The sequence below is a fragment of the Colossoma macropomum genome, unplaced genomic scaffold, assembly GCF_904425465.1.
Source record: "Colossoma macropomum unplaced genomic scaffold, Colossoma_macropomum, whole genome shotgun sequence".
NCBI classification, from domain to species: Eukaryota; Metazoa; Chordata; class Actinopteri; order Characiformes; family Serrasalmidae; genus Colossoma; species Colossoma macropomum.
In genome coordinates this window covers 10,838,232-10,856,038 of record NW_023494786.1, presented here as the reverse complement: position 1 = coordinate 10,856,038, position 17,807 = coordinate 10,838,232, and the positions used below count along the sequence as shown (strand labels likewise).

The window sequence follows — 17,807 nt, the reverse complement described above, 5'->3', positions numbered from 1 at the left end:
AAAGTGGGCACCTATATGATTTTTAGTTGGTGGCATTTTTAGTAAGTAGTTGCCACAAAATGCCTGCATGAGACCAGCACACCAGCGATGCTAAGCTTGTCGCTCTAGTCCACTACTGAGGAGACTGTTCAGTTTCGTCATCCCTCAAAGGAGTTTAGTAATATTTAAATTAATAACTGATCATCACATTGATTTTTCAGTCTGCTAAAGCCTGAGTAGACTGATAAATCAACTGATCATCACACTGATTTATCTGTCTACTCAGGCTTTAGCAGCAACTTCAGTGATTGTATAGAAGCTATTTTGAATTCTTCTTTGGAGCATGTCTTTTCACCCTGTGTACTGATTTTAAAAGAATTAAGACTTTTAAAGAGGGTATATATTTTTAAATTAAATGGGTAAATATTCTATAAAATAAACATTTTATTCGAAAAATGTAAAAATAACTTTTTGACTAAATACAGATACTTAATTCCTGTATTCTGAATACATATTCCTAATACTCATACTCCATTACACCCCAATACTGTTAGTATATCATGCACACTTTTTAATATTGTTTGTCTAAACATATCTAATGATTTGCTACAGGCCCTAGCTGGTCCTCACTTCTACACCTGGGGGGACCACGGAGGTATCCTGATGGCCATCGCTCAAGGCGGCTCCACCAGAACACTTAAGTGAGTCATTATTTGCTGTTCATATTTACCTTCATGTGCCTGCAGCATTTGTGTAGGGATAACACTGTCGTTCCCTGCTTTGGCACCTAATTTAGCTCCTCAAACAGTAGTCTTCAACAGTTGAATCAGGTCTGGTAGATCTGGGAAGACGCTAATCTTCAGTGCTGTTCTTTTGGGCATTAGAGTTTCACTAGTCTCAGCCTCAGACACTCACAGAGTTCACAGAGTTACAGACTGTCTGGTATTTAGTGCACACTAAGCTGGCCAAACTCTCAGTAGTTCTGTCAGTTGGATACCGATTGGCTATGTCTGTGTCTCTGTTGCAGTGTCTTCCATGCACAAGTTTTTAACCCCTTTTTTCAGTAGCCATTAGGGGTGGGAATCTCTAGGCACCTCACGATTCGATTCAATTTGATTACGATTCAGAGGGCTGTGATGCGATTATAAAACAATTATCGATGCATCTCGATACATCTTTTTTTTCTATATAGCATTTATATTTTCTCACTGTGTGAGCTCAAGTTTCGAGTTCAAGTTTCAAGTTTATTTGTCACTTGCACAACATGTCAGGACATTTATGCACTGAAATGCTTGTGTGAGGCTCAGCTAATCACTCTACAGAAAGTAGATAAATAAAAATACAAGAAAAACCAACGGAAATATATTAAATATACACAAAATATACACAGAATATCCACAGAATATAGAGACTAAATATACATTTTAAAGTGACTAAGTGACTCTGTGTTATTGTTATTTAAAGTGACTTGGTACTTTTAAAGCAAAGTATTTGTAATGATCCATAATGAATTTACTTCCAATATCTTTTTTAATAAAACAAATGGAAGTGATGTGGCAAGTGAACTCGAAGGCTCTCATTCAGTGCTCTTGCTTGGAGCACGAGAAGCTGCTGCTACTGATCTGCGATAAAATGCGCAGTTACGGTGAAATAAGATCCAGTGGTGATGGATGTCCACGCAGCACATGTTACAGCTATTCTACCCGTTTTCTTTAGTGATTTTATAACTTCGGTTTTGGTCTCGTTGTAGAGACGGGGGGGATCGCTGTTTCAGTAAAGTATCTTTGAGACGGAACGTGTGAACCATAGCGCAAAAGCCCTGTTTCGCAACGGCATGCAGACTGCAGGTCACATAGCAGCGATGCATTATTCGCATTTATAAGCAGTGCAGTTGGTTTCCTGGTACGTTAAATCTGCAACAAGACACTGTCAAACACTAAAAAGCGGCGTAGCTAAAGTCAGCTTCTCTTTCGAATTCTCCCGTTCCACCTTAAATGGTGCCGCATTTACATTCGGCGCCTCAGTTAGAATTTAAGGTGGAGTGGGACAATTCGAACAAGAAGCTGGAGAATAAGAAGCGACTTCAGCCTCGTAAAACAGTCGAACGCTGAGAGACATTTAACTGATCTACTTCTGAGGAAAAGTTTTCTGGCGGAGATGGGAGGAGAGCAGCTATAGGCGAAGCTTAAAGCAGAGCGAAGTAAATCTGCGTTTTCGTTTATATTGTTTAGCCTATACTAGGACGTTATCACATACTGAGACATACTGGACATTTTGGCTCCCAAGGTGGTTTGATTTTTGTTGAAAGGTCAAAATGTCTCTTCTTAACATTTGTGTTGTGACTCCTGACCTAACCTGGCTTTTAATGCAGAGGGTGCCGGTCGGATTTCTCGCTCATCCACTTGTGTTTTTGTTATGTGCCACCACAGACTGACTGGGCGCTGCACTTCCGCACTTCCAAGTTCCACCTTTTGCGTTCCGTCAACATTACGTTATAAATTAAATATTTAGACATTTTTGACGTTTGTGAATCGATTCAGAATCGTTCACGTCTGCATCGCGATGCATCTAAGAATCGATTTTTTTCCCGCACCCCAGTAGCCATAAAATATGATTTCTGTTTATGTTTTCACATCCCTCAGTTTTTTGCGCTATGTATTTTTTCCTTCACGAATGTTAATGGAATATTTTTTTTATCCAAATGTGTATAATTTACAAAACCAAAAGTAAACTGTACATTTACATCCACATAGCTAAGAAAGTAAGTCAACATTTTTAAAAAGAGTCACAATATTTCACTGACAGAGAGTCATCATAGTCCTAGTTAATCTGATAACAGAGTTGCAGGAAAATTCATTATATTATTTAAAAATATCTGAGTTGATTTCCATTCTGGAATAGCCACTAAAGGCTTGCAGAGAGAGGTTAATCGTGCCATGATGAGTGTTTTGGAGCAAGACAATTGCTAGATGGAAAAATAAAATTGTGAAATTCACCACACTACATCTTCAAAAGCTTCCTCTCAAAGTAGGTGGTTCTTCACCCTGTTAAGTAACAAAACGCATCAGACTTTCTGGCAGTAGGTAAGCAGAAGTCTGGATTGTGAGACTACAGTTTTACTGATGTGATTGTCTCTGCCTGCGTGTTCCAGGTACAGCACCAATGAGGGTGAGACGTGGACAGACTTCCAGTTCTCTAGGCAGGAAGTCTATGTGTACCAACTGCTGACCGAACCGGGCGAGAAGAGCACCATCTTCACCATCTTCGGCTCCTATGCTGACCAGAAGCACAGCTGGCTCATCCTCCAAGTCAATGCCAGCGATGTATTAGGTGAGTTTTTTTTCATATTCCAATTAATTCTCACGTATATATATATCATTCTTGACAAAAGGCTCTCAAATTTTTTTTTCCCCTTCTATCTTTAGTACTCTACGTCATTCTGTGCACCCAAGATGTGTGAATTCACACTCTTCTTAGTTATTTTTGTGTCACAGCTTTTACTGGGCAAGTTCTGACTGGCTCTGTGCCATTACAGGATGTGGTGAGTGTTCAGTGGGAGAGTGAAGTTCTAAGCTGTGTTTGATATGTCCAGGCGTGCCGTGCTCTGAGGGTGACTACAAGCACTGGTCTCCATCTGACGAGCATGGGAACGGCTGTCTGCTGGGCCGTGAGTTGGTCTACAAGCGTCGCACGCCCCACGCAACCTGCTTCAATGGCGAGGACTTTGACCGCCCTGTCAGTCTGTCCAACTGTTCCTGCACCCGGCAGGACTACGAGTGGTGAGAGAGAGTGAACATCTCCTCTGTAAACATTCCCAGCATTAGATCTTGACTCAAACACAATCCTTGTCCCACAGTTGGCCTGCCCTGCACAATATTGTGTTTTCCCTTCTCTACCACACCCATATTAAACACATGAAGGGCTTGTTAATTAGCGGATGAGCTAAGTCAGGTGTGTTGAGAGTAGAGAGGACGCAATACAACTGCTTTAAAATGGCTGATAACGATACAATCCAAATTGCTTTTCTTTAAAACCACTTAACTTTAAAATGAGACATATTTAATTGAAGCATTTCAGTTTCAAGCTTAAGATGAGCATCTAGAAGTAGTCCATCATGCTGAAACTACTCAAACACTCTACTACCCCACAGGAAGAACTCAGCTAACAACATTATTCATTATAGTCTGTGATGTTTCAGGATGGATTTGTTAAAAGATTGACTAGGTTTTATTCTTTTTTTTGTCCTCTGATATCTGATTCAGTATTTTTGGCCCACTACCCCATCACCGTATCTCACCATTGGATTTGTGCCATCTGTGGTTGAATGGAGAAACCAAACCGAAATGTTCAGTGCTTGGTGCCTGATAAACACTGCTATAAAATGCAGGCTAGGGCTGAACAATCTGTGGAAACTGTCTAATTGCCTGACCAAAATTACAATTGTGATTTAAATGCAGTTATTTTCTTTAAATTAAGCTCTACGCTTTTTCTTCACAAAGAAGCCCAACGCATCCATTTTTTTAGACGTAGTCTGCCAGAATGCCAGATCTGTGTTAGGTTATGTTTCTTCATTTAAAACTTGTTAAGACGTCTGTGAATAATGTAGGATATAATTAAAATTGCAGCTCCTGTGATTTCAGTTAAAAAAAAAAACAAACAAACAATGAATCTTTCAGCCATAGGACAGACTCAGGAACATATACAGTCATATTCGAAGGTTTTTGTGCCCCTGGTCGAATTACAAGTTTTGTTAATTTTCTAAGATTTAACATATTGTAAAATGGCAAACGTTATGGCAAATTTTATATTTGTTTTAATTTTTTATCTATATCTAATTTGTTAAACCTGGCGAATATTTAGAAATTGTAAATTAAATTTGCAAAAAAATCAACAAAACATCTCATTTGACCAGGGTGTTCACACTTTTGTATATGACTATACTTAATGACAGGGCACTTAAAGAAACATGCTTGAAATTCAAAGTATAAACAGTCACTCCTAATCTCAAAGTCTTGGTGACTAATGCTTGGTGTTTTGACATAAACACCTGCAGTTGGTCTTCAGTCATATGACAACCAGTTCCAGATCTACATCCAGAATGTCAGATGAATTAAGACAACTGTCTTCAAGATTAGATATCGTATATTTAAATTAGGGCTGTGACTGTGGATTACATTGGTATTCGATCTAGTAATCTAGTAGTTGAATCTTTTTAATGATTAATCATATTATCTTTTTTTGTTTTTTTTAACTCCAGTTTATCTGCAAAGGGCCGGTATGGCTCCAGGTTTTCATTCCAACAAAGCAGGAGCTCACAGGAGTCTTAAAGAATGTGTGTTCCTGCTCATGTGGAATGAAAACCTAAAGGCACACTGGCCCTTTGCAGAGTAGATTGGTCACCACTCTTTTAGACAGAACATTCTTAGGGACTCCTGACGCTTTTCAGCGTTTTGTAAAACCAGGACAATTACAGTTATAATAATAATATTTTTTATTGCTGGTGGCAGCTCAAAGTGCTTTACAGACAGGTGATAAAACATAGTTATACAAGAAATCATTAGTATTTATTTAGAATCAGAAGAAAATGAAAAAAGATCAAATTTGAAGATAAATACCACGAGACGTAGAGTTTTAATTAAATGCTTTAGTTAAAGAGATACGTTTTTAGATGCTTCTTAAAAGTGAGCACTGAGCTTGACTGTTTAATAAAAGGTCAGTTTAGAAGCATAGTAACTGAAAGAGTCTCTCCATATTTTCTGTATTTTACAGAGGGTATTTGTAGAAGGCCTCTATCTGCAGATCTTAGATTACGTGTGGGAACATAAACAGACAGACACTCTGTGATGTAAGCAGGTGCTAGGTCATTTGAGTTTTAAAAACTAGTAGCAGAACTTTTAAATCTATCCTGAATGATACAGGGAGCCAGTGCAGATCTTTTAAAACAGGAGTGATGTGATCTCTCTTTTTATTAGGATGTGCGCTGCCACATTTTGTACAAGTTGTAAGGGATGTATAGTTTTCTTAGGAAGTCCAGCAAGAAGACCATTACAGTAATCAAGTCTGCTTGTAACAAAAGCATGAACAAGTTACAAGTTGATATTATTTTAAAGGTGAGCGCCACCCCTTTAATATTTACACAAAATTGACATTGAAGGGTTTTAAATTCTATATCATGGCTGCCATCTAGATAAAAAGAAATCCTGTCAGACTCTTCTGTCTCCATATCTAAACACTCTTATCAGTACTTTTTTTAAACCGTGCCCATGTTCTCTGTCTCTGTCTAACAGTGATTACGGCTTCAAGCTGAGCGAGGACCTGTCTCTGCAAGTGTGTGTGCCCGATCCGGAGTTTTCAGGCAACTTGTATGCCCCTCCAGTGCCCTGCCCGGTGGGCACAACCTACCGCCGCAGCAAAGGGTGAGAAAACATTAACACAGCCATAATGGTTTTACCATCTCAGCAGTGATAATGTCCTTAAGACTTCAGGCAGTAAGCTGAGCATCAGGGGTCCATCAGCAGCCTGGCTTATTAGATCTGCCAGCACAGTTTCATGCTGCATCACTCACTGTTGATCACCTGCAGTGGCTGGAGGAGGACAATTTACACAGCACTGTTTTCAGGCTAATTTTAAAAGAATAAAACACATAGATTAGGTTAGATTCATAAGTAGATATTTGTGTGCCTACAGTAATGTCCAAAACTTAGAGAGCATGCTTCATTTAACAGCCATTAACTGCAAGTTATACATTTTTTCAACATCTGGAAAAGCAGAAAACATATAGTCAATGTCTGGAAAATAAAACCTCTTCTCTGTTAATGTAACAGGAGAAAGCAAGAATGCTACTCACTGTTAATGTAGGTTAACAAAAAGAGATTTTATTCCAGTCCATTAATCATGAAAGTACTCAGATAAGCAGTGCTCAAATAAGGCAGAAAAATAAAAAGTAATCCAATTTTTAATAATATTTTTTTCAGTACTTAATGTGTTGATTTTTTGTTGTTATTACAGTTTTCATTCTTTTCACTTTTTCCACACCTCCAAAGTTCAGTCTTGGAAGTTGGTTGCATTTTCTGCCTCTATTCATCTCTGTAATCCTTAACACTGTCAGTGATGTTGAGGTCTGGGCTCTCAGTAATGGCTATTTGATTGTAGCTGTGTCACAGTGTAAGAGTGGAAACACCTGTGGATTTATAAAGATCTGAAGCAAGAGTGGAGCTTAATTTTCTCCTCTCTCTCAAAGATGAAAGCTTTAGGTACTGTTTATGTGTAGGTTTTTTTCTGTATCTTATAACTCCATTTTAGAAAACCCATGTTTTTCTTTGACTTCCCTTTCCTTATGCAAGTGTATTTTCTAATCATGATGGCCATTTTGACCTGAAATTTAATAAATGAAGAGTGATTTTTTTTTTTAATGAATTTACCAATAATAAAGCCAGTGGTGTTTGTAAGAAATGTCATATATTGTTTTTCAACTGATGAAATTGTAATAGTGTTTATTATATAATGGAGATGTATTTTATACGTGTAATAAGTGTGGCTTAACGATGGGGCGAAAGATATGATGTCATATGAAAGTGGTGAGTTCATTGCTCTTGAACAATAGCATCACCTAGTGTCAAAAACTGGGAAAAAGCTTGTAGAGAACACAGGGATCCTCATTTCTCATAATGACTGTAAATATTTATAAAGGATTTACGTTCTCTGACCGCAGCAGTGTTTTCTGTGGCTGCAGGTATAGAAAGGTGCCTGGGGACAGCTGCAATGGTGGGGATGTGGAGGCCAGGCTGGATGGAGAGATGCTGCCATGTCCTGTTGGAGGTCAGAATCCCTGCATTGGCTGTGTTTCACTGAGCAGAGCTCTTACTGTGAGCCTGCAGAGTTACCAAACAGCAGAACTGCCGCCAGCTGGCTCTTACAAAATGGCCTTCACTGTTTGACAAGAAGATGCCAGAAGTGTTATTTGGAACAATGCCATAGAAGAACATTTTTTTAGTTCCATAAAAAACCTTTCAATGGAGGGCTCTTAAAAGAGCATTTGTTGTAAATGAGGTGTAAGTGTGAATAAACCTTTCAAGGTTTCTTTGAAGACCCCTCTATTTTGAAGTAAAACCTCACATTATGTGGAGTTTCTGTAAACTTAACACACATTTTATCCATTTAAAAGTGTTTTTTCTATCACTCCAAAGCTCCCTTTTTGGCACCTTTAATTTTAAGTATGCAGAGTTACAAAGTCATCCTGATCTCTAAATGATTATTCATTTCTCAGGTCACAAAGAGCAAGTTGCTGCTGATGTTTAAAAAAATTCAGTAACATTTTAAAAAAAAATTATAGAAATATATATTTTTGAATATTTCTGAAATAGTTACATTATAAGAGGGACCGTCTTAAACAATCTTAAAGGAAAATCATCTTCAGATTTGTCTACATTTCTGCATATTACAGTTGTTGAAATTTAATTATTAAGTTGTTGAGAACTTGGCGAAGGTTGGTCAGTACTTGGCGAAGGTTGGTCAGTACTTGGCGAAGTCATTCAGAGTGGTTTGATGTGAAATTGTTCATTATAGAGAAACTTAGAGACTTTGATTTCTTTACAGTGGTGGTGATAGGAACCAGAAGTCACAGTGTCACAACTCAGACATAGCCTTTCTATTTACTGTCCTAAGCAACCAGTGAATCTTCACATATCTGATGTGAAATTGTATATGTGTTAAACCCTTTTGGAGGCATCAAACACTTCAGACACCTGGCTTCTATCAGAGTCTCTAGAGGCTACATCATAGAAAGTTATTACATTAAATGATGTTTTATGAACAACATTTTGGCTTATAATGCATTTTTTATCCACTCATGGATGAAAGGCAAAACAGCCCAACAGAAAACAGTTTTTCAGATTTACTCATATTTAATCTTTATCAAAATTCCGTATAAAATCTCAGAAGATTCGTGTACAGTTCACTGTCACTTTAAATAGTAAATAAAATGGCTGTATTTGCATCGTAGACATTGTGACCCCTGGTTCATGCCACAACCACTGTAAAGAAATCTGAGTCTAGAACAGAGCTTTTCATATCAAACCACTCTGGATGACTTTTACATCTTAATTATTTAATTATACAAAACTGTTGAAATATTGGCAGAATGCTCCTTTAACATCTCTTATGTAACTTAAAAATACTTGAAAGGTTTGCTTTTAAAAATATATGTTGACCTATTTGTGATGAAACCTTGACACATGGTTTAAAAGGCAGGAATGTTCTTCAGCTGTGACTTTTACCTCTGAAATTGTGGGTACAGAAATATGGCCTTGTGTCACTTCAGTGTCAGATGCTTGCTGTACACGTCAGTCATTCACACAATATGTATGTGCCCCACATTGAGCTGCTCTCGTCCGCTTCGGTCGCCGCAGGTTGCCTCCCATCTGCCCCCCTGAGATAACACTGCTCTTTCTCACAGTGAGAGGCCGGGGGCAGGTGATTGAATGCTTTTCTGATAGATGAGTTCTTTCAGCAGGTGTTCTCTGACCCGGGGAGGAGAGATAAGACACTTACCCTCACTGCCCTCTCGCTCTTACTTCTTGCAGCCAAGCATTTAGTGAAAAAGTGTTGGGCTCTTCTTTGTTGTGCTAGGTCACTGCACTGAGGACGTTAGACTGACTCAAACCATAACACTCAGCCACTGTAAATGGCAATAGAGTGAGAATTCAGAAAGTGACATGTTACACAGTTTTCAATGTTTTAAAGATCAAACAGGCCTAAAACAAAGTGGTAATGTGATAATGAAAAATTAGATATAGTGATTGAAAAGTTACTGTTTCCTTTACTCTGCTGACTTTTATATTATAAAAGTGTGTCTTGTAGATGTTCAGTCTGGCACATATTTTTGCTTCAGCTTCAGCCAAGAATTCTCATCACTTTGGATTCGTTTCCCAGACTCAGATTTAGGCTAAGCCCACACTGAATAGCATTTGTAATGGCGCACCATCATTGCTACTGCAGCTTAGTCCAAGAATAGGCTTAATCCATGTACACAAAACTGGCTCTTATTTTTACAATTTCAGAAACTGTAGGATTTTTAGGATCTTCGTGTTAGACATGTTTGTGTTTAGATATGTCTAACAATGTTTTTGTCCTCCTGCAGAGAGTAATGAGTTTATCCTGTACGCGGTGAGGAACTCCATTCACCGCTATGATCTGGCCACGGGTGCTGACCAGCCCCTGCCTCTCTCTGGCCTCCATGAGGCAGTGGCTTTGGACTTCGACTATGAGAGAAACTGCCTTTACTGGGCTGACATTTCACTGGACACCATACAGGTACAATGGCCCCAGAAAGTATCTGGACATTTATGCCATGCTTAAAAAATATATTAAGTGTTAGGAAAGAAAATGTCTACCCAAGTGGTATTGATCTTGAGCAGATCGTTCGACAACTGTCATTTTCATTTTGGCAAAGTATTCTTTCAAAAGGCAGCTGGTGTATTTCAGATCGCTATCATTTGAACACTTTCATTGCAGATTTCTGCATCCACAATGCCTTTGTACAATTCTGAGTTCATGACGATTTAATGAACACAAGCTCGCCGACACTATTGCAAGAAAAATAACCCCAGATTTTTCAACACAAAGAATCTACAAGTTTGAGCAGTTTGGTGTTGTCCTAAAAGTAGTGATGCATGATCAGAATGAACCATTTTTTGCTCCAGACATGCAAAAGGCAATCAGGAGATTTATTATTTTGATTATGGCTGATCTGGAATGCGATTTTATTACATCAATAACATAAGCCAGGTAAGTGTACTCGTGCTGTATTTAGCCACCTACACCAAAATGTCAGAGTAAGTTATGCATGACTCATTTTTTATTTAAGAACATAAAATGCCAGTTTGGCATGTTAAAGAGCAATAATGTTATTTATGTTGCAACTTTGGCTAATATAAAAATGTTGTTCATGTGTTTATTTAGCCCACATAGTGTGAGCTTTGGGTACTTAAAAATTGGCTAATAAAAGTCAGCCATTGGACCTTGGTCTGCAAAGAAATCGGAATCACTCGTAAAACTTAATGATCGGTGTACCTCTAGCTAAAACGGGGTTTCTTTGAAATAAACATTATTTGGTTAAACATTTTGAGAAGTAATAAAAAAACTTCGCTTACATTCCCCAGTGGTTAAATGGTTAAAGTGCAGATACTTTTTGGGGGCCTTCTGTATGACTCATATAGAATGCCCCCAAAAAGTGGTTTGGCCACCAGGCCAAAGTCCTCTGATTGTAGAATACCTTTTTAAATAAGGGCTCTGTCTGTGTCTTTTTAGAGGCTCTGTTTAAATGGCAGTTCTGGGCAGGAAGTGATCATTAGAAAAGACCTTCAGAATGTAGAGGCCCTGACCTTTGACCCCATCAGCAGACTGCTGTACTGGGTGGACGCCGGCGCTCAGAAGATTGAGGTAAGCCTGACCTGAAAGAGTAGCTTGTCACGCAATACAAAGTGGCTTTGTTATGGCTAAGCCATAAAAAGGGAGGCAGGCTATTTTAGATATTAGTTATAGTAACATATTGCATATGAAGCCAGTCACATGCTGTCACCCTCTTGTTTAGGCGTCAAACCCTGATGGGGATCTGAGACGCACTCTGGTGAACTCATCGGTGCTGGAGCATCCTCGAGCCCTTGCCTTAATGCCTGGAGAGAGGTACAATAATTTCAGTTTATTCTCAGCTTACTTCCTGCAGCTCTCAAATATAAATGCTAATATTAAAAATAATGACATGGTTTATAACCTGTTTATTGAAGAAAGAATGCCCCAGAGACTGACAGTGATGACTCTGTGCTTTGTCCTGGAAAAGATTTCGTAAAAGAATAGAGTTATATTAGATTATTATAGATAATTTGGGACCTTTTTAGTCTTTCAAAAACAAAACAGTGACTGTTCTTACAAAAGCCAGAACCTATATAATTGGATGTAACTAATATTGAAGAAAAAAAAACAAATACTTTAATAATAATACTTGTATTTTATGTATATTTTTGTTTGTTTGTTGATTTTGCTGTCTCTAAAAATTGTCTGGATTACGTCTTATTTCTGTCCTTATGAATACATGTCAAAAAATAGCTAGAAAACATTGATTATAATGATTGTGCGTGTTATCCGAATAGTAAGTGGAGTATTCATGGTTAGGCACGTTAACTGAAGCATCATTTTATGCTGTCTGCACTAGTCTGATGTTCTGGACGGACTGGGGTGACCATGCAGCCGGGGTTTACAGCAGCTGGATGGATGGCTCCCACGTGGAGCGCATAGTGTCAGAGGGTGTGCGCTGGCCTAATGGTATCACAGCTGATGAGCACTGGCTGTACTGGACCGAGGCATATGGAGACCGTATTGAGAGAGCTGACTTCAGAGGGGGGCAGCGTACTGTGCTAATGGAGGGGCTGCCTCATCCCTATGCTATAGCTGTGTTTAAGGTAGGCTTGCATACTTTTGCTCTATAGCTGTGTTGAAGTAACATTGCCTCATCCCTTCTTTTTTCCACTATAATGTGTTACATACTCCATCCATTTTGTGCATATGTGGTTAAACAATTAACTAACCTTTTGCATATTGAGGGATGTGTAGCTTTTTTATTATATATATTTCATGTGTTATACCCATCCATTGATTCACAGTAGGTGGCTCTGTAATTGCCTTTGTAAAAGTATGAGTATGTAAAGTATGAAAGTAAATAATAAGTATGAAAAGTATGATGGGTTCTTTGCCCATTCACTACATTTGGTACATAAAACTACGTTCAGTAGGCCTGCCTCATTGTATATTTTATATATTGATCATGGATCAAATATTTTGAACATTACTGTTTATCTCTTCAGAATGACCTCTACTGGGATGACTGGTCCAGAATGGGCATCTTCAAGGCACCTAAATCAGGCTCCCCGAACAGCGAGCTGCTAGTGGGCCGACTGACTGGTGTAATGGACCTTAAGATCTTCTACAAAGGCAAAACCAGAGGTCAGTACCTAAAACAGTTTTGATTTAAAACCCTTAGGAATAAACAGTAATTATAAAGAAGACAAGCTTCCCATCTTGTTCTTGTCTCAGCATTGTGTGTTTCTGTGCTACAGGTCACAACGCTTGTGCTGACCAGCCGTGTACCCTGCTGTGTCTGCCTCAGCCTGAACACAAGCATAGCTGTGTGTGTCCGGACGGAGTGGCCTCCACCACGCTGCCCTCGGGAGAGCTTCAGTGCCAGTGTCCTGCTGGATATCAGCTTCGCAACAACAGCTGTGTGAAGACCGGTGAGAACACACACACACACACAAAAAAAAAAATCATATGTAGATTGTACTCAGCTTAAGGTAAAGATTGAGCACTCTCAGGCACTTAACTCCCTAAATGGCCAAGACCCTCCAGCAGATCCAAACTCCAAAAACTTTTAATAATAATAATGCCAGTTTGCATTGATTTTCTGTGTTATTATTGAATAATAAGCCTTAGGATTAAGCCTGAAATTTAAATGGATTAAGTTATAACATGTTTAATTATCAGCCTGTTAATTTGTTCTGCACATTTCTCTGTATGCTTGTTGCACATCAGAACACACCTGCCTGCCGAACCAGTACCGGTGCTCCAATGGCAAGTGCATCAGTAGCATCTGGAAGTGCGACAGCGACAATGACTGTGGAGACATGAGTGATGAGCAGGAGTGCCGTGAGTGACAGCAGCCGCAGCAGCCTCAGGCTCTGCCTTCCTACTGCTTAGATACACTTGTCTGCTCTCCTGTCTCTGAGGACTGATAGCTGTTCTTTTTCTTTCTCTCTTTCTCTCTCTCTTTCCCTCACTGCAGCCACCACCTCATGTGACCCTACTGTGCAATTCCGTTGTGTGGGTTCAGGTTCCTGCATACCGCTGGCCTTCAAGTGTGACCATGAGGATGACTGCGGCGACAACAGTGACGAGGACCACTGTGGTGAGTGTGTTGTGTGTATGTCTGGTTCAGAATCTTTTGTATCATTCATTATTATTGTCTTTAATAGCCTGTAATAGTCTGTCTATATAATTAATTATCGGTCGTATTTTAAATGTTTGTTGTGTGCTTTGTGTGTTTGCCAGCATTTTTGAGCCCATTGCTAATATTAGCACTACTAGCAATGGTTGAAGCTTAAACTAACTAGGCTAAATTGACGCAGAGGTAGACAGATATAAGAAATTTGCACTGCCAGTTTTGACCAGTAAATCTTGTGGCCACGTTGAGTATATCTTTACAGTTAAGAAGTACGATCCAGTATTCCCACATTTCCACTCTCTCTTTTTTGTTCATTATACTGTGAAAACCAAGAACCCCTTTATGTCATTCTCTGGTTTGCCATGTGTAGTCACCCAGACTGAAGATTTTTATCATTTGATCCCACTGACCCACTTGGTCAATGGACTCTGGAGGTTTGTTATTGGGATTGTTGAAGATCATTGCGCTGAAACAGTGGTTGTGTTGAAAGTTGCGACTGTAGTTTTCAGTATTGTGTTTTTGAGATTAGTTTACTCGCAGTAAAGAATGAGCTTGTGGTGTCTGCTTGTCATGGAAACTGACAATATGCTTAATAGAGCATCACATACTTCTCTGAATTATAGTTCAGCTACATAAATTCTTTCTCTGAACTTTCTAGTCTTGTATCAAGTGAATCTTTTTTTATGGTCAGCACTATTACCAACAGTAAAGTCATATTTTAATAACTGCTATTGCAACAGGCTACAAGAAATGCTCAAAATTGTTCCTTGTCATCACAGTAGCTATCTGATTTGATGCAGTAAGTTTTGTAGCTGACCAAACAGTGATTTCAGCATTATCAGCTCCTTAAACCATTAACCAAGTGCTTGAGTACCCATGCACATCCCGATTTCTTTGTTGTGGCAAATAAAGTTTTGGCCCACACAATATGTTTGTAAGGAACAGAATATTTGTACATTTTCTAAAATGTATTTTTATAAAAAATTGAATGACTAGAATATGCAGGCATGAGTGAAATGCTCATGTACACAGACGTGTGTACCACTGATTTAGAGTCATCCTAGTGCTGAGGATCTGTTTCTTTGCAGAGTCTCATCAGTGTGGGCCAGGGGAGTTCACGTGTGCGAGAGGTGTGTGTATCCGCGATGCCTGGCGCTGCGATGGAGATAATGACTGCAGAGACTGGTCTGACGAGTCCAACTGCACTGGTGAGAACACACACATACTTCCAGATCTTCTCGAATGACATTATACTCATGACAAACTGCTTTATGATTATTCCATTTTTAATTTTCTCTCTTTCTCTTCGTGTCCATCAGTTGGCCACCACACATGCGAGAGCAGTAGTTTCCAGTGTCACACAGGTCACTGTATTCCGCAGCGCTGGGTTTGTGATGGAGATGATGACTGTCAGGACGGCTCTGATGAGGAGCCCAGTCACTGCGGTCAGTGGCGTGATACTTCACAGTCAACACACAGAACACATAGATCACTAACCTATGTTCTGTGGCAGACACTGACAGTATTGGCTTTTCTGAGCACCATATCAGGTGAAAGCAGTAAAAGTGTACAGTTACAAGCCAGTGAAAGAGGAACTCCCGCTTTTGTTGAAACAGGAATACAGAAGAATTGAAATGGGCAGCATGTAACATAATGCTCAGGGTCACACTAATAGCTGATCTGTGTCTGATTCCAAACGTGTGCTGCCAAAGGTTATGAGCTCATTGTTTTCAAGCCCTACATAGTGCACTTACATAGTTACTTTAGATTCAGGCTGTGTTTTTACACCACCAGAAGGCGAACACTGTAACGGCTTCCTGTGTTCCAATGGCACCTGTCTGCCAGCCAGCGCCCACTGCAACGGCCGGGAAGACTGTCCAGGGGGCACAGACGAGCAGCACTGCGGTTAGTGACTGATTTGTAAACGAGCTGCAGGGTTGTGATTTGTGTTGTGCTGGGTGTAAATCTTAAACTCTGTTTTTGTGTACACAGATCCGCTGTGCACGCGCTACATGGAGTTTGTGTGCAGGAACAGAGCACAGTGTCTCTTCCAGTCGCTGGTGTGCGATGGCACAAAACACTGCGCTGACGGTTCAGATGAGGACGCGGCTTATGCAGGCTGCTGTGAGTCTACTGTTTGGCTTTGATTTCAATTTGGTAACCCACAGTTCACTTATCACAGTTTCTCCATGCATCACATTTGACAACACTCCAGTTGATACAGCTTCATCGACTGACCAGTACATCATTCCACAACGACAAGGAAAACACTTCTCTCCAGCCTTTCACTGCTTAGACATCATACAGCAAGGAGCACAGCTCAGATTAGATCCCATCCACGAGATTATCTGTTAGACCTCTCATACAGAGATTAGTGGTTCTCAACTGGTAGGTTGCAAGTACGCCATGTCATGAGTGTGTTCTTTCTCAAACAGTCAACTTTTATTAATGTTTTTTTACAGAACTTTCGATCGTGTGCTTCTATTTTATCAGATTGTTCTTGTTTACAACTCTTGTCTGAGATCAAGTTACCCAACACTGAACAGGAAAGCATTCAGTGACTCACTAAAAAACTTTTGCACACAAATGTAGGCCTGAGCGATATCTAAAAACAGTATATCTTCATGTTGAAAAATTAGGATTATCGATTAAATTCCTCCCCACTCTTACAGACCATGCATACACTATCCACTGCAGTTTACTTACTTTCTGTGCTGTGTTCTTTGAAAACTCTTGTTCTTAAAGTTGACTGCAGACACATATGTTTAGGAGCTCTAATTGGTGTGAATTCATGGCAGTTTTCTTTAAATGATGCATACAAAAGTGACTTGCGTGCTAATAGTGCTCCTTTGTGCAGAAATTTCAGACTGCCGCACATGCTTGAGTGAATGAGTGAGTTCCAAAGCCACGTCCTCATACTTTATAAGGTGTTTACCAATGATATAGCAGAGGCGCTCTAGAATTCAGCTATAGATGCCTGTGAGAGATCACGTATAGTATATACACGTATAGTATATTATCATATATAGTATATCATCATAATTGTACTAATCTGAATCATCGAGACACTGAATGGAACAGTCTAAATCTAATTTACAGTCTATCGGTTGAGACATGTTTGGAGTCTAAATTTTTGCTTTTTTAGTTTTGAACTGAAGCTTTGAGACAAACATTGCTAACAAACCCTAGAACTGAATAGTCACTCAAACAGCCCAGATAATTTCTGTTTACTGTTTACTTTCTGGAAAAGATGGAATGTCTGTCAACCTGTTGAAAACGCAAGGTTGCTCAGACTTGTCTATGTGGTTTAGAGCATAGTTTGACACTTATAAAATATGAAAAAAAACTGCAGGCAAACACATTAGTCTAAAGCAGGGGTGTCCAATCTTATCTGCAGAGGGCCGGTGTGGCTGCAGAATTTTGCTCCAACAAAGCAGGAGGTCACCTGATGAAATGTTTAAAGACTAAGACCAACTTAATAGAATCAGATGTGCTCCAGCTTGTTTGGAGTGAAAACCAGCAGCCACACCGGCCCTTTGCAGATAAGATTGGACACCCCTGGTCTAAAGTTACAAACCACCTCAGGAATATGACTGCAGATCTATTTGTGAAATAAATACAGAAGAATCTGAGCCAAGTTAAGTGCTGGTGTCGTCTGAAATGTCTGCCATTAGTGGTGAAATTTGGTTATTTATTATAACTTACAGTAAGTTGTACTGTGCTCTAAATAATGTCAGAAAGTCTGTGCAACCTTATTGAAGACCTGGATGCAGTTTGAGTGGGTTGACAGAAGTCTTACAGAAATGATCTGGGCTATTTGGGTGACTATTGAGTTGTA

At 39.5% G+C, this 17,807-nt stretch overlaps 1 protein-coding gene across 1 annotated transcript in view; it reads left to right on the top strand.

Moving 5' to 3' along the window:
• sorl1 (sortilin-related receptor, L(DLR class) A repeats containing) overlaps positions 1-17,807 on the top strand; it is a 73,456-nt gene that overhangs the window by 38,601 nt on the left and 17,048 nt on the right. Inside the window, exons 12-28 of the mRNA XM_036560704.1 lie at positions 592-680; positions 3,131-3,309; positions 3,572-3,758; positions 6,267-6,395; positions 7,712-7,797; positions 10,118-10,290; positions 11,287-11,418; positions 11,570-11,661; positions 12,188-12,434; positions 12,837-12,975; positions 13,089-13,262; positions 13,561-13,674; positions 13,811-13,933; positions 15,058-15,177; positions 15,289-15,414; positions 15,764-15,874; positions 15,962-16,093. Coding sequence (XP_036416597.1) covers positions 592-680; positions 3,131-3,309; positions 3,572-3,758; positions 6,267-6,395; positions 7,712-7,797; positions 10,118-10,290; positions 11,287-11,418; positions 11,570-11,661; positions 12,188-12,434; positions 12,837-12,975; positions 13,089-13,262; positions 13,561-13,674; positions 13,811-13,933; positions 15,058-15,177; positions 15,289-15,414; positions 15,764-15,874; positions 15,962-16,093 — 2,353 coding nt within the window. The remainder of the gene's footprint in view (positions 1-591; positions 681-3,130; positions 3,310-3,571; positions 3,759-6,266; positions 6,396-7,711; positions 7,798-10,117; positions 10,291-11,286; positions 11,419-11,569; positions 11,662-12,187; positions 12,435-12,836; positions 12,976-13,088; positions 13,263-13,560; positions 13,675-13,810; positions 13,934-15,057; positions 15,178-15,288; positions 15,415-15,763; positions 15,875-15,961; positions 16,094-17,807) is intronic.